At 39.4% G+C, this 24,300-nt stretch overlaps 2 protein-coding genes across 2 annotated transcripts in view; one reads left to right on the forward strand and one right to left on the reverse strand.

Moving 5' to 3' along the window:
* Positions 1-6,389: 6,389 nt before the first annotated feature.
* On the forward strand, positions 6,390-18,933 carry LOC145783215 (START domain-containing protein 10-like). Its single transcript, XM_082595020.1, has 7 exons — positions 6,390-6,548; positions 7,201-7,348; positions 7,999-8,117; positions 8,927-9,044; positions 9,743-9,795; positions 13,919-14,052; positions 15,109-18,933. Exons 1-7 carry the CDS (start codon positions 6,390-6,392, stop codon positions 15,197-15,199), a joined length of 822 nt encoding a protein of 273 aa, XP_082451146.1. The 3' UTR covers positions 15,200-18,933.
* Positions 18,934-19,330: 397 nt separating this feature from the next.
* LOC145782877 (protocadherin-16-like) overlaps positions 19,331-24,300 on the reverse strand; it is a 63,316-nt gene continuing 58,346 nt past the window's right edge. The window contains exons 50-54 of the mRNA XM_082594641.1: positions 23,861-23,984; positions 23,053-23,272; positions 22,431-22,521; positions 21,772-21,977; positions 19,331-20,906 (exon numbers count right to left, since the gene is read on the reverse strand). Coding sequence (XP_082450767.1) covers positions 19,908-20,906; positions 21,772-21,977; positions 22,431-22,521; positions 23,053-23,272; positions 23,861-23,984 — 1,640 coding nt within the window. The 3' untranslated portion in view covers positions 19,331-19,907. The remainder of the gene's footprint in view (positions 20,907-21,771; positions 21,978-22,430; positions 22,522-23,052; positions 23,273-23,860; positions 23,985-24,300) is intronic.

Raw genomic sequence — 24,300 nt, forward strand, 5'->3', positions numbered from 1 at the left:
AAATTCATCTCAATAGAGCGCTGTGTTGATGCGACCAGTGGTGACCGACCTATAGATACAGGTATTTTTGTCGGATAACTGGATAAAAATAAAACGACCCAAGTCCGGCAGATTTTTTCAAAAACTAATATTATTTAATTTGTCGCCGACATTTGTTGGCGTGTCGACGGGTTTTGTGACCGTTGGGTTGTAGCCTATTGTAACTAAAGATTGAAGAAACTTATTGCGAATCCTTCCCAATTTCAACATTGGTGTGTTCTACGAATTGAGTTCTTTTCATCCGTTTGATAACTTGAGGAAGTTAGGTAAAAGTACGGTACCGTACATTCACAAAGCACAGCTTGTGAAGTTGTGAATGAACCTCAAAACTTCAGACTGCTATGTGCTAGGCAGCGCCAGCACAGCACGTAAAAATATCATACCTAGCCTAACTCATGGTCTCAAAATTTCGTATAATCATGCTTATAGTAGTAGTAGGCATCCTTCCATCTTTTCAGATGATGGTAGCACTCTGGGTACGGCAGCTTCTCATATGGCTCTGAAGTCCAATCCTGGCGTGGCAGTCTCGTCCACAGTTTGGACATATGAAATCAGAGGAGTTCTGAGGCTGCTGTCTCTCTTTTCTTCTTTGTCTTCTTTCGTCTAGTTGCTTCCTCCGCCTCGACTGACCCTTTGCTAGACCCGCACTGACTTCGTAGCGCCATCTGTTGCGATTTGCTGCGATCAGTTCCCAGCTGGCAGGGTCTATGTCAGTCTGCTTCAGGTCTCGTTTGCAGACGTCTCTGTAACGCAGTGCGGGTCGTCCTACTGGGCGTTTCCCTGTACAGAATGTCCTTTGGAATGCGCCCATCCTTCATTCTGGATACATGCCCCAACCAGCGTAGACGTCGCTGGCAGAGGAGAAGGTGTATGCTCAGGGAGCAAGAACGTTCCAGAACAGTGGTGTTGGGTATTCTGTCCTTCCAGGAAATACCAAGAATCCGCCTCAAGCAACGAAGGTGAAAGCTTTCAAGACGGTTTTCTTGTCTGGCGTAAGTGGTCCAGGACTCACTACCGTACAGCAGAGTACTAAGAACACACGCACAGTACACTTTGAGTTTTGTGTTAAGTGTCAAAAGATTATTGTCCCACACTCTCCTCCCGAGTTGAGTCATCACTCCTGCAGCCCTGGCTATCCCTGTCGATTTCCTTATCTAAGGACAGGTTGCTGGTGACCGTTGAACCAAGGTAGGTGAAATGGTCTGTCACTTCGAGCACTTCTGGTCCTATGGTGATGACAGGTGGCTTGGGGACATCTTGGCCCATGACTACTGTTTTCTTGATGCTGATGGTCAGTGCGAATTCCCCACAGGCGTGTGCAAACTGGTTGAGCAACTGCTGCAGCTCGTGCTCGGCGTGTGCTGACAGTGCTGCGTCGTCGGCAAACAGCAGTTCTCTGATCAGCACTGTGCGAACCTTCGTCTTGGCTCTCAGTCGGGCCAGGTTGAACAAATCATGCTTATAGGCTCAATAATACTTTAATGCTAATTTCTTCCTGGAACAGACTGAGTGCGCTGGTCAGGCCAAATTGAAGTCATGCAACAGATCATATTTATAAATTCTTAAAGGCCTCGAAAGAACATACCGTAGCCCAAGTTCATCGAGCCGATGCCCCCTTTGGCATTTTTCAAGGGAACAAGCATATCTGTGCTGTTTGATCGATTATGTGAGCGCTGAGGAGTTGGTTGGCAACGCCTTTCGCAACAACAAAAATCACTCCCCTTCACCTCGCCATCCGCAACGTCGAAGAACTGAACACGCTTTTCGTCGAAGTCACCATTGCACAAGGTGGTGTTTTGCCAAACATCCAAGCCCTGATGCATTCCAAGAAGAGTAGGCCTACAAAAAAAGCATAACGCGGTGATTTTTGCCTTTTACACAGTGCAGGTAAGAAGTGCGTGCCAGAATACCAACAGAAAACACGACTGCGTTTGATAAGGTGTTGCGACCGTGCCGTATTTTAAACTGATTGTCCTGCTTTTGGTATCATGCACGCTATAATAACGTCCGCGTTTTGTCGCTTCTACCTTTTTCTAGTCCTCTGCTATGTTTGTCATATATTGTTTTTTTGTTGTGATGGTCAGAAATAAAAACAAACTGAAGTGATGCTTGTGTTTAGCGACCAACGATTCCCTTCTATTTTGAGAAACCTTAGTTTTTAAAGTGCTGGCGCTACAGAGTCGCCAAGTCATGCTTCATTACGTTGCGTAACGACAGCTCACGCGCACGGCGCACTTTGCAATGCAAATCTCTTGGAGGTTAATCCAGATGTGTCATTGTTCAGTTCAGTTGTTTTTATTTCTGACCATCATATCAAAACAATACACGTCAACATAGCAAAGGTCGAGAAAAGGGTAGAAGCGACAAAACGCGAACGTTAAAACGTGCTTGAGACCGAAGTAAGTGATTGATTTGAAAGAAATTTGGCACGGTCGCAACAGCTTCAGAAAAATTTATTGCAAGCTATAAACGAGATAGCTTACAAGTGGTATTGTTACCATAGCGATTTAGTCTTCAAAAGCTTCAATTGTTTTCAGAAAACATGTGTCGGTTTTAACGCTTGGCCTAAGTACGGTAACTCGGCTGTAATTTTAATCTGGCCTTAAGTAGGCAGACGCATTTTTCTACTCAGTGATGGATTTTTGTTAAAATGGACAATTTTTAGTACCGACACTTATTATGACATAGTAATATTAAAGCTGATAACTGTGTGGTATGGTAATTAGCTCAAAAAGATGTTCAGTTTCATAACCTCCATGAGTAGAAGCTACCGTGCTTTAGTTTATTTGACATAAAACACATTTAATGAAATAAAGACATTATCATTCACAAAAGCTGTAGGTTCAAATTTTTGTAGGAATCTTAGCAGAAATGTATAATGTGGTCTCGCCTGCTAGGCAAGTGGTCTAAATGACAAAACTAGTTTTTAAGTTTTTTGTTTTTAAGTTGTATTCATGTCTTGCTTCATACTTAGGTTGATGGTGGTAAAGATAACTAATTGGTAAAGTAAAAGCTAATCTACAGGCATTCGTCAATTTAGCTCAATCTGTATTCTAGGGTCAAGGAGTATACTGTCCCCCACAGGTTAAAGAAAGAGTTTACTCAATGTGTACCAGACTAGATAGGCTATATAGCCTACCATTGTTGTATGCAGCTCGCTTGCTACTCATCATAGGCTAACACTGAAAATAAATACTACATAACCTACAGTAGTAGCCATCACAAATTATATCTCATTGTTTTGCATTATCATTCAAACATTTGTATTTGTCCCTCTTGTAAAAAGGTTGTACATGCCTTATGTATGCTGACTGGCTACTAGAGTAGAGAATAGATGATCAATGGCTTTGTTATTTTAACAGTCTATGTACGTATTGGTAGAGCTTGACCGATATATCGGTCAGCCGATATTTATCGGCCAATATCAGGGGTAGTCGATATATTGTATCGGCTATTTTTCGCCGATAAACATTGGCCAGCAAAAGCACCCTCAAAACCAGCCATACATGCCTTTAAAAGAAACACAAGTTGCTCAAATGCTCAAACGTGCTTGTAAAGAGCGCATTTAAACTCTCTCGTTTTAATTACGTGCAGGTGCACGCTAGGGTGGCTCTTATTTGGCAAAAAATGAAAAAAATTTGAATTTTGTGTGGGACACCCTTTCAAAAGGTGAGGTTGTCAGAAAAAATAACTCCTTCAAAAAATTTTTGAATTTGAAATTGATTTAGAGGTGGCCCTCCCCCCCTAAAGTTTTGCGCCCTCCTCCAAAATACCAAATATGCATATCTCAAAAACTGCTTGAGCTAGAGATACGGTTTTTGTGTCAAAAGATGCAGAAAGTATGAATTCCTATCTGCTTTCTGAACAGTGATTGCGTCTATCTTGAGTAGAAAAGCAGTTATTTAGAAAAAACCTGTTTTCGGTATTCTAGCACAAAACAGTGCTAAACAAGTATTGTGGCCCAAGCTATTCAATAAACAAAGTTCATAAACTAACCTGTAAAACTGGTAAAGCAATAAACGAAATAAGTATTCCTAAACTTTTATGCATTCATGCATAGCTAAAATGCCCGTTTTTTATCATATTCCTTGGAGAAACTCCTGAGCATGGAATCCGCTTTCAAGCTTCAGGTGCTATGCATTGCACTTGTTGGATGGCGAAGGCAATTTATGCAAAAAGCTTGGTCTGCATTTATGATATCTGTCCAAAGAAATGGTTGGACTAGCCTTGTTTGACTCTCGATTGTCTGTGGAAAGTTAAAAGCTAATGGTGGCAACCATGTTAGATGAAACAGGAGAACGTCCACCAAGGAGACCAAGCATCAAAGTAGATGCGTTTCTTAGCAATAAGGGTCTAGAACAGAATTGCACCTCTAATTCAAAATGGCTTCTTCAGCTGTTGGGTGAAGATGAAGCAATAATTATACTTTCAAAGGATCTTACTCATTGGACTGAAGATGGTGCATTTATTCAAGCTTTACACATGGCGAAGGGACTTTCAGTAGTCAATGACAGAGCAGAGAGAGGAGTTGCTCTAAGTCTAATCCAGCATTGTAACAAAATCTTAACTGAAGATGAGTAACAACTTCAGTTTCTTTCGCAAGTTGTTACTGAACACAGGAAACTGTTTCCAAATTCCAACAAGAACAATATTGTCTATTCTTCTTCGTTTAAACCTTCTTTGTTACTCCAGGGGTCAAGGGCTCTGTCTTTTACCACTCTTGGGCAGTGGCGATGCGGTTTAGATGCTTGAGTAGGTGTCGAGCAGCAATCCTTTGATTGGTCCATTGATCCATTGATTCGTCATCCAGTTCAAGCAGACCACGCACACCATTTGGCGCAGTTACAGATGGTGTGGTCTGTGGTTTGTTCCTCTTTGCCACACTCACAGATTGTCACGATACATCCTGTCACGATACGCAAGGCAATATGTAAAATATTGTCGATAATATCGCTTCTTCCAGTATGATACTGACCAGAATTACATTTTGAAATAAATATCGTTACCACTGTTCCCTCTAAGGTGCAAAAATTAAGACAAAAAAACGAAATTTTGTAGACGGTTCCGTGGTCACAAAAAAGGTTGTAAAATCAAGATTTGGTCAAATGCGTTTTTTCTAAATAACTGCTTTTCTACTCAAGATAGATGCATTCAATGTTCATAAAGCAGATAGAAAACCATGTTTTCTGCATCTTTTAACATAAAAACTGTATCTCTAGCTCAAGTGGTTTTCAAGATACGCAGATTTGGTATTTCGAGGGAGGGCACAGAACTTTAGGGGGGAGGGCCACCTCTAAATCAACTTCAAATTAAAAAAAAAATTTGCAAGAGTTATTTTTTCTGACAACCTCACCATTTGAAAGGGTGTCCCAAGCAAAATTCAAAAACTCAATTTTAAGAACCACCCTAGTGCACGCGGCTGCACACAATCCCTTTTTGCATGCAGCATGTGGGTATGCTTTCGAATGTCTTGTTGTGTGCACGTGGAAGGGCGCTCTTCTAACTGCTTATTTAATTGGTGCTACCTGGTTAGAATTCACGCTCCAATTGCTGTATTTGTGCTTCTGTTTATCTGGCTAGTGGCGGTGACACGGTCTTTGTGCAAATCCCAGCAGAAAGTCATGTCACGTTGGACTGCTTTACAATGACAAAAGATGTTAGCCTATCTTCTTGGCATAAGTGCTGAGAAACTTTGTTTTTTAACTACAACTTGAAACTGTTGAACTTTGATTATTTAGTTGAACACAAAACAGTACGGTATTGCATTTGGTTATTTTTGTGTTTTTTTTGTGATTAGTGTTAAGAATGATTTTACCATTACAGCAACCAATGCATAAACTTTCTTGGACTGGTTTGTTGCTTAATAATTTTGTTGGTAACAAATTTTTTGTAGTTGATATATATCGGTATTGGCCTTAAAATTTCATAAATATTGGTATCGGCATCGGCATTAAAAAGTGATATCAGTTGAGCTCTACGTACTGGCAACTATTTTTTTCAATGACCTCTGAAAATTGCATTTGTTAACTTAAATAGTTACCTCTTCTTTTCATTAGAAAGATATTTTTATACTTTTAAGCGTGTAATAATTTAGTGGTATTGTGTGTATTAAAATTACCATAGGTCGTTTTGCGATTGCTATTTTAGTTTCAAAATGCTTCCAGAAACCACTGTCATTCTGCTTAGTAATAGTCTTTGAAATATTATTTCACACATATTTCTATTAGGCCTATTGCATCAAATATAACATCAAAAATAAATTTTAATTTGCTAGTATACATTTCTTTCAGTTTTTTTTTCATTATTTATTATATTGTATTTTTTCTTCAAATTCAAAAATAATACAAAAAATGACTGAAGACAACACTGTCTTACCTGCTGATGACAATGACTTTATCAGCTTTAAAAAATTGTGTGAAAGCACAGAAGGTTTTCAAGAATGCTACAACAAAAAGAAAGTTTCTGTCTATACAAAAAATCAATCTAATTCCAACATAAAGTTACTTCGGGTAATTGTTTTTTTGTCATAGTGTATATTAGCACATGTTTTTAAATAGTATCTGCAATTAATTATGCTTTAGTGGAAAGTAGATTTTCGGCTTCACTCTACATCATTAATTTTTTTATATGCTCAGTTGTGTTTGTAGCCCATATTGTACCCAACAATATCTAAACATGCATTTTAACAATACTCACTCATGTGCCTAAAATTTTATTGTCATGTAACAAATCATCAATGTGTGGTACATTTTAATGATGCAGTCATCCTTTAGATTAGTGAAGCTTGTATGAGTTTGTACTGACACTATCTAGTTGTATGAACTGTATAGCTAGTTAGATACAAATGCAGTTATATGAATCATCAAATGCAACTTTTGTATTTATCAGCATTTATGAGGGCACATCATATTATGAGTCTCTGGGGCACATACTATTTAGTGATTGTCATATATATTCACATGCATCTATGAGTCACAGCGACATGAACATGTGTGTTTTCTTATGTATTGCAACAATATTGGGTTTTCATAAAGGGCACTGGTGTAATGTCGCAGCACCAGATTGTAAACGCACCATTGCTTAATGCTGTGAATTAGTTATAATAATTATAAAGGGCAATCTTTAACCCTTGAGTTGTTTTCTTTTGTTTGCATCAAACAGGCTCGCACTACCTTCACTGATTGCTCAGCAGCAACGCTGTTTGATGTTGTTCATGACACAGAATATCGACGCAAATGGGACCATGACATGATTGACATGACAGAGATATGTAAAGTTTGCGTCAATAATTCCGTCAATTATTACGCAGGTAAAGGTCGTCCGTTATTACATGACTCACATTCATGTCATATCTTTTATGTTGCTAAAAAAGTGCCTTTATCTATATAGAAGTCGATTAACTTTAAATTCAGTAGTTGACAAAAAACGTGGTCGGAATGAGGATGGTACATATGGAGCCCAGAGTGTGCAATAGGTCTATTTGCCACTTCATTCTTTTCACTGTCGACTGCATATAGCCTACGTAGTTTTGCATCTTGGTGATAAAACAAATCTTGATGGGGAAATAGTGTGAATATTTTAGAACGTTTCTTAATAATCCATATGTTGATAGTTCAAACTTGCCAAAATGTCTTAACTCGATTAAAACTTAATCTAACAGGTTTTGACCAAGTTTTTAATATTTATTCCTTTACAAGGTTGTGTGGAAAGGTGCGAGCGTACCTCAAGCTCAAGGAATTGCAGACTACAACTCCCCCCCCCCCGTCGTCCTTAATTACCCCAACCAGACATTTCTCATACAAATTTAATAAGGTCGCCATCATATACAGTCCAATTGCCTGGAAGGCATTAATTATTGATGCAACTTTAATTGTTAAAAGCCTGTTTTTAATTGTGTCAATTTCTGTAAAATTGGTTACTCTTGTATGTAAGTTGAAAGAGATCCATTTAATTTTGCAGCAAAATGTCCTTCTCCTGTGAAGTCAAGAGATGTTGTGTTTCTTTGTTCATGGATCGCTTATCCGAGTATGAGGAATCCTAAAGAGTACATAATGATCAACAAATCGGTTTCACATGTGGTAATAGCGAGACAAAGTTTATAACAACGCAATGTATATTTTTAAATTTCTCGTCTGTAACTTGTTTCTCGTTAACACAGCAGTATGTTTTGTGACACCAAACACTAAGGCTGTAGAGTCGGAATTGTGGAGTCGGGAGGATTTTGGCGTGTCCGGAGTCGGAGTTGGCCAGTTATAAACCGAGCCGGAGTCGTATATTTCGAAACTTCGCCCCTCCACAGTCCACGGCCTTGCCAAAAACTGGCGTTAATTTTTGAAAGCTTGCAAGTTTGTTTTATAGGCGCGTTTTTGTTGCAACGGTGTTTGCTTCACTCGCCTACGTTGCAGTATTTCTATGAAAGATGCGTTTCCTTGGCGTTTGTTACACTGCAACTTATTGATGATTTTCCAGCTGATAAAACTAAAACTTAATGTTTGCACATGTTAAATCAATGTAAAAAAACACGGAATGGCCCGTTTCGGTGAGTCCGATCCCTTAATGGGGGATTTTTTCAATTTTTTTTTTTAATTATTGGGTACCGTAGTCTAATTATCATTGCCGTTTTAGGGTTAGGGGTTAGAGGTTAGGAACTCACCGAATCGAACTCACCGAATAGTAGCAGACCCAAAAAAACACTAACATGCTCGCTTAGGTATCAGTTAACTTCAGCTAACAATTAGACAAAACTTAAACTTAGTGAATCTGCTAACGTGACCATCACACCGCTCACATCGCCCTTGAAGTTTGTTTTGCAATGAGAGGAAGTCTTTGCCGAACTCTGTCGGAAAGGAAGCGTGCATCTGTAACCTTGCGTCGCTGTTTTGTGCAGGCTTACCCGCCGCGTAACAATATGGTGCGTGCTATATCTATCGTTACTGGATACCTCATCAGACCCATCGGACCAAACTCGTCAGAATTCACCTACCTCACTCAGTTCGATCCAAGAGGTAAGTCCGCGTTTTGAGGTTTGACCTGTTGTGTATTTTGCATCAGTTACGTTAACACGAAGTTTGGTTTCCTTGCCTTTCCGTTATATTAAATTTTGAACTACTAAGCATAGGTTAAATAAGAAAAAAAAATCGTTTTCTTTCATGTGTAGACGATTCTTTTCTTGAAGTGACATGAAATGTCCATTTTACCATTATTATCTACCAAACAGACAGACAGTATGAATGGCACTTTTAGCTGCGAAACTGTTTCACTGTGTGCCATAACTACGAAGTTGCATTCCAGACAGCGAAATTTGTCATTTTTACATTGATTCAACGTCTGCAGACGATTTTGCTGTCTGAGATGTTATACCGTGTACTAAGGGTCTAATCATCGCCGTTTAACATTAATAATACTTTCTGATTTTTTTTTTGCTAATTTGTATTCACTTATCGACGCTTTTATGCAGTAACAACATAAATATTGATTTTTGCCCAAGTCTTCCACGCTATGTTTGAAAATAAAGCACTGGTAATATAATTTGAGAAAAAAAAATAGTTTGCAATATAAATTTTCGACCAATGGTATTTTCTCTCTACATTCGTGCAAATGTTTCTTGTATGTGTACTTACTTATATACATAAAAGCAATCTTGTTTGACCTTACAATAACGAAAAAACAGTTGTAATTTTATCAACAACGTGACATTTCACAGGTTCCTTGCCAAAGTGGGTTGTCAATAAAGTGGCGGAGTACTTTACTCCCAAGGTGAGGTTTTTGCTTTTAATGGAGTTATGTTTGGCTCTTCCAACCAGCAAAACATACCTTTATAACGTTGATTCAACGTACTTTGCTGAAATAACTAAAATTAGATGCTGTTCAATGTACCTGTGAGGCGTGCAACACCTAGCTCGCGAAGTCCGTTTTTTTACATCGGTTCAGCCAATCCCAGCCAGCAAGTCAACCCTATTTTACATTGATTCAACGTCTGCAGACGTTTGATCAATGTAAAAAAGACTGATTTGCTGGCAAGGGCCGCTATCTGTATTTCTGACTGAAAACAGGCAAAATTGACTCTGTTCTTGCATTGCATTACATCTTCTGCATGCAATGTTTACCAATGTGTAAAGGACCTGACAGATTATCATTTGACTTGAGATTGTACATTGTACAATGATTAGTTTCGTTGCTCATCAGCCACCAACAATAGCTTTGCTCTGCTGGACTACTACGTGATGACGTCAGCATTCTCTTATCGATTATGTAATCGGATTACAAGATTTCTGATTGAATTTTTTTTAATTTCGCAACTAATCACGTCGTATTTAATCAAAGTTAAGTTAGATAGCCTGAAAATTTGAAGAAAATAAGCTATGGCTGAAGAAATTATCTGAATCATACGAAAATAAAAGCTTTTTTATGAAGAAACGTCACGACAGTATGACTTCATTATATTCCTGCAGCACGTCATGTAAACACATTTGCTTTGATCATTTTTAATTGATCGTTAGATATCATAAGGAAAAACTCTTGCCGAGTATCAAGCAGTTGGCTGTGCTTTGAAAAGAGCAGTTGGAAAATTTATTGTTTTGCCCTTGTATGCTGTCTTACCTGTCGATCGTGGTTTTTTGGATCTTGAGCAGTTTAATGCTTTTAAGTTTCCCCGTGGTCTCAAGTAATAGTCACAAAACTGTTAATTTATAATTTTTTCCGTTTTGTGCGCGTTCCCGACTAGCAAACTTGGTTCTTGGTTGATTCAACGTCTGCAGACTTTGAATCAATGCAAAAAGAACCAATATTGCTGTTAAATTAAATTTTAATTTCACCGTTTAACATTCCAATGTCATTTTTCTTCATGACAAGTTCTTCATCTCCCTCGGTGGCCACTTGCAATCGCTTTCTCTGTTCACTTGCATGCCGATTTGCTTCTACGTTATGTTTCCCGCTCATTTCCGGTTTAGCAGCGAACATCCATGGAAACGTCCATCACGCACCGCATTCAGCTGCAACAATTCGTAGATTGTCCATACCTTAGAATGCCATCTCAGCCAGCAAATCAGCTCTTATTCACACTGATTCAATGCAAAAAGAACTAATTTGCTGACTGGGTGAGGCTTTTGTGATTCTTTTTTCATTGCTTGACGGAATAGAACTTTAAACAGACACAATCCAGCAACAACACTACATTTAACATTATAAAAACAACAAGCTAGCGTTTTCAGCTAGTCATACCAATGGTCATACAGACCTTTTCAAGCCTATAAGAAAAATAGTTTTAAAAGAAATACTGAAGAATAATACACTATCACAACAAAAATATGGATAAATCTAAACTTTTGAGAAACTTGCTTACCTAGCTCACACTAAATGATAACTGAAAAATTACGCAGCACAACGAGTCAAGTATTTGAGAGGTAAAATTAATTAATTACTCAGAAAAGGACTCAAGCCTTTGCTTGCTTTGCTCAGCACGCAACCCCTCAGAAAATCAACTTTTTACGTTGATTTGACGATGTCTGTAGCAGGTTGGGAAAAGTTTGTCTGATTTGGCAGATTTGAAATTGCTGAAAGTTTCGTTTTGGAATCGATGATTACCTGAGAGTGCAGTTTTGGCTGCTTAGTCGTCCACGTGAAAGGACTGGGAACACTGTGTCGCCATGTTGTAAACATTCAAACATCCGCAGCAAAGTGGGCTCTATCATGAAAATGGAGGCTGAAAAAAGAGCTGGCACATTTCTATGTTCATTATGTAAGAAAGTTTACTGATAAACATATCCAGAAAGTTGAAAGAACCTGTTCTTTTTGAAGTGCATGTTTAAACTAGAATCCGTTTCTTTCACGTTGATTCAACATTTCCATGCGTTGGATCAATGTCAAAGAAGATACATTTTTCTCGCTGTTTAAGTGGTGAAAATCCTACAGTTTTGGGAAAATCTGAAAACAGTTTGAAGAAAAATTGTATTGAAACTCACAAGACTGTCCAACAAACTATCCCTGCACTTAACGTACTGACGTGACCCGAAAAACCAAAACAGCTGTTCTTTTTTGGCCTAGATCAGTGCCTGCTTTCGAGGACATCACCATAGCTCCATTAAGATTGATCGTCATCTTTCAATTGAAGGTCACACCCTGTAGGGCAGCACACAGCGTCTTGAATGGATTTCTGAGTCGCTGTTGAGTGTGCTATAACATGTCATCAGAATGTCATCGTGTCATTGAATGTGGCGGTTTTATTACATCTGTGACTTTACAAGAGCGCATTGCGCAAGAAACGCTGTTAAATAATTCAAAGCGCAGTAAAATAATTTCAGCTTACCAATATTTTATGGAATGATTTTTGTGACGTCACTGTTAGAACCTTATCTCAATGTCGAATTGTAACACTGAGATTATCCATGAAACTAAAGCTTACTTGTCGGAATTACAATCTTTACTAATTTCATCCAATGACAATATGAGATATTTGATCGATAAATAGGCAACCTAGTGCACAAAAGTGATGATATTTTACGTAAAAAGCAATAAAATCAAACGTTGGAATTATAATGCGGTTTGAAGTATGTCTTAATCTATGATAACAACTCGGCCAATAATTGATTTTGCGACTAAATTCCTGTTTGAACACGTTCATTACATACGGTATTGTAGTAGGCCAATCACTGCGTAGTTGACAACTAATGAAATCCATTCAACGCCATCATCATCAATTATCATCATTATAAACCTCCCAGCTTTGCCAAACTCTCATTGGTTTTCGTCGTTTTTGTTTAGAGCTCCCAAATAATAATAATAATGTATGTTGTTATATAGCGCTGTGTCCATCGCAGAATTAGCGTTGCTCCTCAGCGCTTTACAAAGCAATCAGTGTCAGTGCAGCCGTTTAGAGCGCAACTGAGTACAATATTACCCGAATTTACTCCATTGTTGAGTGCCAAACAGGAATAAGATTCAGTACCACTTTTAATAAGTTTTTGGTATGACCCGACAGGGCATCGAACCCATAGTTTTCATCTTTATTTTGCTCTTTGTCCTGTAACTTAATGATATAATAGCGCATTCAAACTCATAGTTGCTCTGGGTCTCGGAGAGTATGGGTTATTACTGAGAGTTTTGGTATCGGTGGTCCTCTTTCAACGCAAGTCAGGAACTGCTTGTGTGCATAGATTGTGTCACGGCCAATTTTACGGATGGTATCATGATGGTCTTATCATATCATTGCGTCATATAATCGTGCCTCGCAGAATAAATTATCACAGTCGTGTATCAAGATACCAGTGTGTATGAAGGTTTTTTTTTAGAGATGTGCTTTTTGTGTAGCGAGTCGTTGCTGCGTATAGCCATAAAGTGTCTGAAGAAAAGTGTTATTGAATTTCGTTCTTGCCATGTTAATTTCACTCGCGCAAAATACACATTGGCGATAGACTTTTACGAGATGAACTGAGTTCACTTTATTAAATATACATGAGCGTTATCTGCACCGTGAAAACCCAGCTTAAAGTGTTGATAATTTAACCTGTTCTACCCAACGAAGTTGACTTCACGTAACCTTCGGTTTGACCTTCAATAACCTTGCTACTTTTTTATCTTTTTTGTTAGTAATAGTCTTTTATTTGAAAGTGATAGCGAAAAAATGTACAATTTACAAGCTTAGATTACACAGTTGTGTCATTACATAGTGGCCGTTTGTTTAGAACAAATATCGGATAAAAATCTTTCTTTGATTGCAGAAGTTTTATATTTGCGATGCTGAAATTGTCGTTGTCGCCCGTGTTGCTGGGCTGCAGATAGCCGTTGTAGATAAACTCGATATTGCCTCAACTTTATGATATATGCAATTTCAATTGATCACAATGGCGAGGAAACGAAAAAAGTTTTACGGACGCTTTGTCAGGTGATCCACCGGATTCATAAAGCAGCGAGAAAATACGACAACTGGAAAAGCAACCACGAACCGAATTTTAAACCATGGTTGATGCCGGAGCAATGCAGACTCCCTTTAGCCAAGCCAGGGGATGTATCCGCCAGGTACTGTGGTCTATGGATTACAATTACCGCCGTGTTTATGAGGCTTAGATGTCGAATTGGTGTTTAAATTTTGACTACCCAAAATGTCATGTTGCTCCAAATATTATATAATGTCTGAATTACTTACTTCTTTAAGACGATTTTTGCTAAAAAATAAGTCCTTGGATAAATAGAAGAATTACTTTTTAAACATTTCTTTTTACCACTTTGCAAGAAGTCAGTTTTGCCACTGCCCAAATTAACTTGGGGCATACAGATGTGTACAAACAGTAGCGTCGCAACAGTAGCCAGAAAACATTTCAGCGCAATCACAAGTCAGTGCCGGTCTTAGGGTATTTCGGGCCCTGTGCGGAATATGATTTGCGGGCCCCAATGACAATGATTCAACTCAGTAGCGTAGCTGGGGAGGCCTATTTTGAAAGGGGAGGGGGTGGTTTGACGGTCTGACACCCAGCAGCGGGGGGTCTGGGGGGCCTCCCCCAGAAAATTTTGAAATATTACTTTGAATTTGGGGCATTTTGAGAGCATGTTCAAAATTTGGGTATGAATATTATCCTACTGTAAAATGGTGCTGTCCAGTGGCATAGCAAAAGAATAAGATCATGCATTCTTGGGCGTTTTTTGGAAATAAAGCTATGTTGAGTCTAGATGCAACCTATTTCGTTCCCTGAAAAATTCGTACCCCGATTTCGTACCCTGAAATCGGAGTTAACAAAATCAAATTTCGTCCCCTGAAAAGATCGAGAGAAATTTGAAATGTTTGCGGCAACTCCGATCAGCAACTTCGGCCATGTTGTTTTTTTTTCTCGATCTTTTCAGGGGACGAAATAGGTTGCACCCATTGAGTCTTTCTTGTTGCTAATTCCTTTGTTGAATTCACTTGTTGAATTTTTCCATTGGAAATGACAAAATTACTGCATTTTCTGAGTAAATTGCGGGCCCCCTAATTTGCGGGCCCTGTGCGATCGCACGGTTTGCACACCCCAAAGACCGGCACTGCACAAGTCGATATAAAACTATGTATTGTATTTACCAACAAGTCACTTTATCTCTCAGATTCGATCAAGTTGATATTATCGATGAAACTGGTCTCACCGACGAAAACGGAACCGATCCTTGTAACGACAGCGACGATGAGACGATTTAACCGCTTTATCGACAAACTTTGACGTTAAAACGATGTTGGGCTAATATCCCATTGATGTTGTTATTGACGGTATAGATTTCGTTGCAACTGAAAATGTTTCCAAAAGCAAAGTACTGTATAAAGATCTTTTGAGTCGTTTTTTTAACGTTGGAACGTGGTTGGGTGGATGAGAAAATGGTCGTGCCATCTTAGACAGCAAATCAGTCGCATTTTACATTGGTTCAACGCCTGCAGGTGTTGAATCAATGTAAAATGCGACTGATTTGCTGTCTGGGCAGTGACGTATTTTTTTCATGTTAAACAACAAAAAAAAAATGCAAGGTTTAACTTTATCTTGATTCTCAGTACAAATACTCCAAAATAACAAAGAGTTAACCTAATTCTAACCCCTGTGTTGGTGCGTGATTTTGCATGTTTGCGGTATAAACAATGAAATCCTCTTCCATCTTTTTGTTGGTATAATCCAATTGATGAATTTGCACAGTTAGGGGAATGTCTCACGGCTGCAAATCAACCTGTTTTTTTTTAGTTTGCTTTTCTTAATCCTACACTATTTGTGCCTTATAGTTTTGAGATAGGGATTTGAGATTGCATTCCATCAGCAAACAAGTCCTTTTCAACATTAATTCAATTGTGGAGACGTTGAATCAATATGACAAAAGACTGACTTGCCGGCTTGGATTTAGTCTTGATGGGTTTTGCTGTAACATTTTTTCAAAGAGCTAAAATTCGAACATAGATATAGCGACATAATCACAAAGCATATTCTTGCTCAATCATCACTGGTCGACGATAAAACTATCTTTTCCTGTACCTTGCAAGGAATATTGGAATGTGGCACATTTTGCTCCCAAGGCACGTTTCTTTGGTGCCAAGGATGACCGCATTGCAAAAGGTAACGTTACAAACAAACTTTTCATTCTTATTCAAGTTTTTATGTTTTGCGCGTTTGAAGAACCAGTTGGTTGAATTTGGTAAATAATTGAGCTATATAAACAAATGTTACTGAGCAGAATGTCGTTTGCAAAGTGACTGTTTCAACTTCATTAAAGTATACAATGCCTGACTTGATCACCTCAAAAGAAGATATCTCTTAAATTTGACTTTATCGCAATTCTCTAACAGCTTGAGCTAATTCTCGGAAGAATGTTGTAGGTCAGAACTCAGAATGTACCGAATGCAGATGTTGTCGCTTTTTACTTAAAAACATTCAAATAGTGCAGTTTGGAATGAATTTCTTCCCATGAAAGATTTGAGCGACCATTTCTGTCTTTGTTACAAATTGGGCTCAAAGTTATTACTGATAACTTGTTAATATTTTGATCTTACGCGACTAAAAGAAATCTTTACAATTTTTGAAAAACTTGATTATCACCCGAAAGATAGGCCCCACTTCAACCGACATACCCTTCGGTTTCTGGCTTTCAGTTGTTTGCTAACAAATACATGATTAAAACTTTATATCTCAGTCATCGTTCCACGTGTCAATCCTGAATGATGTTTCGTTGTGTGAGCTTACCTTTGCTGTATAAGGGCGGCGAAAATTAATTAGAAATTTCTTTTGATCTTTTTACTTCACCTGTCTGGGGTGTTTATTGAAACCTGTGTTTTGAGTATATTATGTTCAGATGTCAAATGACTTGTACTTTTCCATTTTATAAAAAAATGCCGTTGTTTACATCGTTATAGCGTCTTATATTTGTCAAAACAGTTTTGGGCATCCCGATTTTCACCTGATGAAAGCACCATTTAGATTGTGTGTGGTTTTGTTGAAAAGTGGATAAAAATTGTGCACCTGTTATTTTACTGCTTTGCAAATCGCTGCGAATGAGTGATATTACATGCATTCAGTTGTTCACTTCCGGAAATCGCATAATTTATAACATAGCCTAGCTTGCAAATTCATTGGACGGTTAGCTCTATTCTATATTGGCGTTTGTGTGCACTCTTTTCGTGCGCTAGAGGAGACGCATTGTATTGTAGTTTGCTGAAATCGTCTTTTTTCTTGTAGAGCCTGTTGGCAAGAATCTACAAAGGAGGTGGTGAACACATTGGTTTCTGTCAAAGGGTGCGATTGTTCTTAACCTTTATTTCTTCATTTTGTAACTTAATTTGTTTTCTGACGATTTCTTTTTTTCTTCATGCGGTACCAGAATTTCATTGCCCCATGAGCGAAACACAAACATTTTAGCTTTTGTTTATTTGTACTCAATTGTGTCATGCCCGCATTTGATTGTGATGTTATTGACATGTCTCATCGTTAGGCCAGTGGCGGATTCAGGGGGCAATCGCCCCCCCCCCAAAAGTAACTTTAATAAGGGAACGTTCAAATATTATGTAACGCTTTTTTTCCAAATTTTTGATCCCCCCTCCCCCATGTAACGCTTTTTCACTACGAATTCAACACAAAAAACTACCATTCCGTACTCGAAAGCGTTACGTAACGTTTTGCTTGAACCCCTCCCCCCGATGTGACGCTAACGTAACGCTTTGCATAAACCCCCCTCCCCCTCGCAGGAGTTACGTAATATTTGAACGTTCTCTAACGATGCATTTGCAAGGCCGGATTAATGTAGACCTACACATCATTGTGTTTTGTTGAAATCACCCCCCTGGGTTAGGCCGGAACATTTGACCGCTTTGTTTTTGCCAAAGTCGACTGCTTATATCCCAGAAAGCTAAATATTCTTTACATTGACTCAGTCAAGGTTAGACGTGAAATTTTGTTTGTGCTTCAACCAGTTTTCACTACATGAAACTAGTTTCATATCACACAAGTCGCGGTACTCAACATTCATAACTTCTTCAGTGCAATGTCGTTTTTCTTCACGTTTATTATGCAGTAGAATGCATACTTGCCGCTTTTCCAGTTGTGTTTTTAAGGGTCAAACTTACAGCCAACGCGTTGCTTCTGTTTGGTTCAGCATTTGCTGAGATATTTGCGGTACAAATTTACACCTGATCTACATAAAAGCAATTCCTAAACTGCCCTGAAACTGTTCGGATTCACCTTTCAGTGAAGCGACTCGTTAGGTTATAAAACTTGGGATCTTCATTCCGTGCATGGATGCTTCATCAAGATGAATCTATTTCGCATCGTGAAGAAGGTCAAGCTTTTACGCCATGTCAACCCGCATTCCATCAATATCGACTTCGCAAAAGTTGCTTTTTTACATCGTTTGTGATGACTACTTGATGCAAATGATCACTTTTTTGACTGGATTGGGTGATGTGAAGAATGAGTGTAGTTGTCGCTTTCCCAGACAGCAAATCAATCCTTTATTACAGGTCGTCGGAGCACTCAGCATGCGACAACTCAGCTATTACATTCCAACTAACTGTCCAAGTCAGCAAATGAGATTTACGTGCTCACGTCGGACTTGCTTCGTCATCGCTTGCCAAACTGAGTTTGCTGACTTGTGACATGCTAAGTTATGGCTTGCTCAGTATCATCATTTACCAACTTCAGCCACTTGCTGAAATGTTGCAAGCTCAGTTCACAACTGCTGACTTGTAGGAGACTCTTTTTTACATTGATTTAACGCCTACACACGTTGAATCAGTGTGCAAAAGGACTGATTTGTTGACTGGATTGATAGCGCCAGTTAGGCCATTGTGTAAAAAGTAAAACCGCTTGTTTTATTTGCACCGAAGAGTAATTATTCCACGTATTTTCGACGTAATTAGATTTGTCATTTGTTTTGTGAAAATATAGTAACTCGAGCCACCGCGTTTGAAAACGTTGTGTTTTTGAATTGCTAGTTTTGAGATGATTTGCCAAAGAAAGATTGACCCGATCAGTCCTAAAATTATTTCCAGTTCAAATTATTTCCAAAACAAAGTTCTTACAAGCATCTTGAAGATTTTGTTCAATTTGAGATTGAGCCTTGTATTCTGTTTGAAAGCAAACGCTACCTACTGTTTTTTTGTGGTAAAAATTCAAACTATTCCGATTACGGTACAAACGCCCTTGAAGCAACGTGATGGTTTTCTCGTGATACTTTCAACATTCAGCTGTCTGTGAAGAAAGGAGCGTTCTTCCCGGCTATCAGCACAAGGCTGAGCACTCAGTACAATCAAACATTCACCTGTCTGCTTAGATTCAACCTGATTCTTCAGATCTTTTTTAAAAACATTAACGTGTTGGTCCCCAGACAGCAAATCAGTCGGTTTTTTTTTTACATTGATTTTTTTACATTACATTAATTAGCTGATGTTGAATCAATGTAAAAAGCGACTGATTTGCTGCCTGGGTCACCTCGTACTAAGACCACAAACCAGTTCAAATGATAACATCTTTCAACACAATACAATTCGATAAATAACTCACAATAAACTTGCAATGTGAACATATAAAAAAAATACTTTCACAGTTTTGGGGAAAACGTCGGTTATACAAAGTCACTTGGAATCACGTTGCAAAGATGCCAGTTTGGATACAAAATTACGTAAAATTCATTTATTTCTGGAATATTTCATTGAACATGTCTCGTCGGAATAATACTGACGTCAGATAACTTCCATCCTTCACATGCCGGTCCTGGACGTGAACTGATATTTTTTAGCAAGCGGAGTAACGAAAAGAAGAATGCGTTAAACTGCTAAACCCACACACACATTGCTCATGAGAAATCAAAGTACAGATTGCGATCGAAGTCATGAGGTTTAGCAACAAAAAATAACACATCTTGCGGTTTAATGATAATAATCAAACTTGGACCATTCTTTCCTTGGGATCGACGGACAGCTTGGTGTCCATTGAGCGGGAACGGACGACAGCAGGAATCGTTTCGTCTTGCGTTGGTGACTCGGCTAATCTACCGAGCGGCAACGTTGGCGGAGAGTGGGCAGTTAGCGGGGTCAGAGAAGGGGACAAACTAGGTGACATTGCCGGGGAGGTGAAGCTCGATTCCAGGCTTAATGGCGTTCGAGGCATCGATGTCACCGAAAGCGCGCTGGCTGTTGACGGCGCGTAAGGCAAGTTACTGGACAGCTGTTGGCTGTGCAGCGAATGCCGAGATCTGCTGCTGCTCCCACTGCTAGGCCGAGAAGCCATGACATGTGAATAAGGTGGTGGGACCCCAATGGGTTGCGAACGCACAGATGGTAACGATGGGTTACTGTGTTGGTATTGGTGGCTCGGGCGTGGGTATAACCCTTTTAAAGGCACATGGGTTGATTGGAAGCCCCGTTTCGATTGCGGTGCTAAAGGCACAGGGGCAGCGAGGCCACCGCTTCGCTGTGGTACGGACGTCAACAATGGAGGGGGCCGGCCGAGATTAGTAACAGCTGAATAGGTGTGCTTGTTCGCAGGAAGACCGGAAGATTTTTGTGCTTGATTATGCCTCTTCCCGACCGACTCTTCTCGGAGTCGAGCGATTTCGGTAAAAACGCTCGAAAGAGGCTCAAACTCCGGAGTCCAGTTCTGCTCGTTCGGGACTTCTGGGATCGGTTGATTTTCCGTTGGCGCGATGAGCACGGATAATGTTGGTTTAGGAGCGGATCGAGGGATCCCTAATACGTCCGAAGGCATCTCATCTCCCCCTCCATGACTAATTTCATTAGATTGAGGAGGAATCCCAGGGACATTAACATCCGGAGCATTTTCTCTTCCTCCTTCGTCGCCAAATTCGTGGATGCTTTCCACGCTCTCAGCGTGGGAGGATCTCACCGTCACTTCCGTGTTCTCTGATGTTTTATCGATGTCCTGAAGAAGATCAAACAGTTTCGTTGAAACTCTTGAATAAAAATGAAAACAAGTTCTCACACAATCAAGTAACTTAAACAATCGAAATGTTATATTCAGGAAGCATTTTTTTTTTTTGAAAATGTGCAGAATATGATAGATAGATTTCGTAAAATTTCTATTATTGCTCTCCAAGAAAACTATTTTCATTTTTACAAAATTGTTTTAACACTGCGTGTGTTAGTGGTTCAAAACTTTGCACAAAACGCGGAAGGACGCCATTTGATACCAACTGAGAGCACACGACTGTGCCTCTGCTAAAACATTCATGACGTACTTGGGGGTGCACAGAAAGAGGAATCTACCGTCAGCACAAGACTGACTACTCACTATAGAACAGCGAGCATTGCGTTCGTTAATCATACCGGTGCAGCCTCCACACGAGCCATCAGGACTTTTTCAAAACAAATGCGTTTTAAAAAAGGTCTCTATCAGTTCTTGCTACAATTAACTGCCCTGAAACTTACTTGAAGGTGGATACGAAGATTATCCGCCAACTTGATGTAAATATTTAAGCAGTGGGCATTAGTGCATTTGCAACCGGTTCAGTGTCTTAGTGGTTAGTTTGTCCGCCTCTGAATCGGTAGGCATGGTTTTGATACCATACCAAAGACTTTTTAAAATGGTACTGAATCTAATTCCTGCTTGGCACTAAGCAATGGAATGGATTCGGGTAACAATGTACTCAGTTGCGCCTCTATACGGCTGCACTGACACTGATTGCTTTGTAAAGCGCTGAAGAGCAACGCATTCTGCGATGGATACAACGCCATATAAAATCAAGCATTATTATTATTAGTCGAGATTGGAAAAAGCTAAATCAAACCTGCTGTATGCCGGAATCGGCAACTCTGCGGGGCTTGCCGGTGGAGGATGATCCCTGTTCCGATGTGGTGGGTGTGGACGTGATTTGGTTCACTTCCTCATCCTCTGCTGATCCATCGTTTCCGGTGTGGGCGGGTCGCGGGGGTCTCATGATACGATGCCGGAAATTTCGGTTTGAGTCAACCCCCTCCTTTACAACTTTATGACCTGAAAACATTTTTCAAAGTGTTTCAAACCTTTCAAAGCATGCGCGAGAAAACACAGAGCTCACATGCAGGAATAATTAAGTCAAAGTCTTAATCAAGTAAAGTTTAGTACATTGTTAAAATCTGAAATTAAAAATTCTGCGTCTGTATAATCCATGTTCGTAGATCTGATTTATGCATGTAGGATTGTATGTCTAATTTTACTGACAGCTAACATGTTCCCGAGGCCCAAAGGATAATGACGAAATACATCAAAAAAATTGCTGCAGATTTCCACTGTGCCGTCGTGTTACGCTGATTCTAAAATGCGGTTGCATAGATACAATATGTGATGCTGAAACGTAGCGGGGGAGTGTAAGACACCGTAGGCACAAATGAAGTCCAACATTTAAACGAAATTGTTCAGTTCAGTTGAACTGAACTGAATTATCATTGTCATGATAATCGAACCAACCTTGACCATCAGGAGGCGTCCTTCTTTTGTCTTTCAGTCCAGGAGCAAAATTGCCAATCGTTGCATTGTTACCGAAGTTAGTCTTGTGGAGCTGAGTACAAAACAAAAAACACTCAGTCATTCGCCTATAGCCAGTAGAGTGGCTAATCGTCTTCATATCAGTAAATTTAACCATTTCTTTTTAGTCATTTTAACCTTTCAAATCCGACTCTTGGAATGAAAAAACCTAATGCCTGTAATGTCTATGTATTGCTTTATATAATAATATCTTACGTTCTTCTCGCGTAAAAATTAGCTAAGCCATCACAAATGTTGCAAGTGACAATCTGGATTTATTCTAACGTTTTCTCAGTTAGACACGACTGACCTCTTCAAAGAACTACAACATCAAACAACCACTAATAGTCTATCATACGAATTATCAAATGCAGATGGTCACTTAGATCTTGTGACAGCTCAACTTATTTTACACGAGAATAACGTAACTACGATGTTTTCAAATATTAAGATACTTGGTGAAAAATCTTGATTAAATTGCATTCATTGCTTTATTGAGTTATATTAATGAGCCCCATTAATATTATAATACGTTTACCCAGAGGTACAGTATTGTAAAGCCTACCTGGAAATCTCCAGCCGCCATATTGGTTCCAGATTTCCCGCCATTTTTGTGGTTACCGTTGGTGCGTGTCCCGTTGAGGGCAGTGACGTATGCAGGACTGATCGCAGTGACGTCACCTCTGCGTGTGACGTCATAAAACTCTCGGTTGCCTGACCTTTCCGTGACGTGATCGCGATTTCTCGCTTTTGCGGATTGATCTGCTCCTCCAGCGGATTCTGACCTGAGACGAAGAAGATGAGGTTGACATTACATCAAGATTGATAGTTTGGAACAAACTGTTCAGTTATTGAAAATTTCGTGTCATCACTAGGTTGGGAAGGGGTGGGAGAAAATCGACTTCCTCGCAACATAATGTTCTGCATAGTGTGAAACTGGACGACAAAAACACGTAGAAAATGTGCGAATCTTAAATATGCCCAGGTGAAAAAGATGTAAAAAAACAATTTTGCTAGTTGCATTCTCACAGACGTGGGCTATTTGTAAGCCGTTGATGAGCAAAACGCCAATTTCAGACAATCGACATTTGCAAAGTCTCACTTGTAGGCCCCGCCATCTCAGTGGCCGAGTGGTTATTGCCTTTTGGCCCCAGTGCTGATAAATCTGAGATCGATTCCAGGTCGAGTCATACGAAAAACTTTAAAAAGGGTACCGATTCTGTTCTTTCTTGCATAGCGCGCAATGAGGATAAGTCGAATAATAATATGTTAACACCGTAAATATGTTACAAAATTAAAGAAGAATCCTAAAAGACCTTAGCACTCGTCGGCCTACGGCGACAACAAACAAAACATAACATTAGTATTATTACTTGTAGGCCCTCTTGTTCATGCAGTGCTTCACCGTGATGATCAGAACTATGATGCAAGCGACGCCAGCTATGACGCCGAACACGATGGATAAGACTTGTGCTTCCGGGGCGATCGTAGGAGTACCTGGGGTAGGTTGAACCAACGAAGACAAATGAGAACAGAGAACAAAAAGCCAATCTCGAAAATCTTGCTTTTAAAATTTCATGACGAAATTTAGGCACATAATACTAAGATACTACAACTAAGCAATAAACACTCTTGGAGAACACAAAAGTTGTGCGCGATATTTGGAAACTTTGGAGTGGATCCAAGAATGAGGGTGTGGGTTTGGCTGTAGGATAATTCTCGAAAATTCAACACCAGAATCCTTTTCATAGCCACGACGTGTGTGCAAACAATCCAACCTAGTTAGCTAAATCCGTGCACACGTAGAATCAAT

Source organism: Aplidium turbinatum, chromosome 14, assembly GCF_918807975.1.
Source record: "Aplidium turbinatum chromosome 14, kaAplTurb1.1, whole genome shotgun sequence".
NCBI classification, from domain to species: domain Eukaryota; kingdom Metazoa; phylum Chordata; class Ascidiacea; order Aplousobranchia; family Polyclinidae; genus Aplidium; species Aplidium turbinatum.

Bases quoted from the DNA above. Each gene is read 5' to 3' on its own strand.
- LOC145783215 (XM_082595020.1), top strand. From the start codon at position 6,390: ATGACTGAAGACAACACTGTCTTACCTGCTGATGACAATGACTTTATC. The intron at 7,349-7,998 runs GTAAAGGTCGTC...TTAATTTTGCAG, and splicing joins TTCCGTCAATTATTACGCAG to CAAAATGTCCTTCTCCTGTG. The intron at 9,045-9,742 runs GTAAGTCCGCGT...GACATTTCACAG, and splicing joins CACTCAGTTCGATCCAAGAG to GTTCCTTGCCAAAGTGGGTT.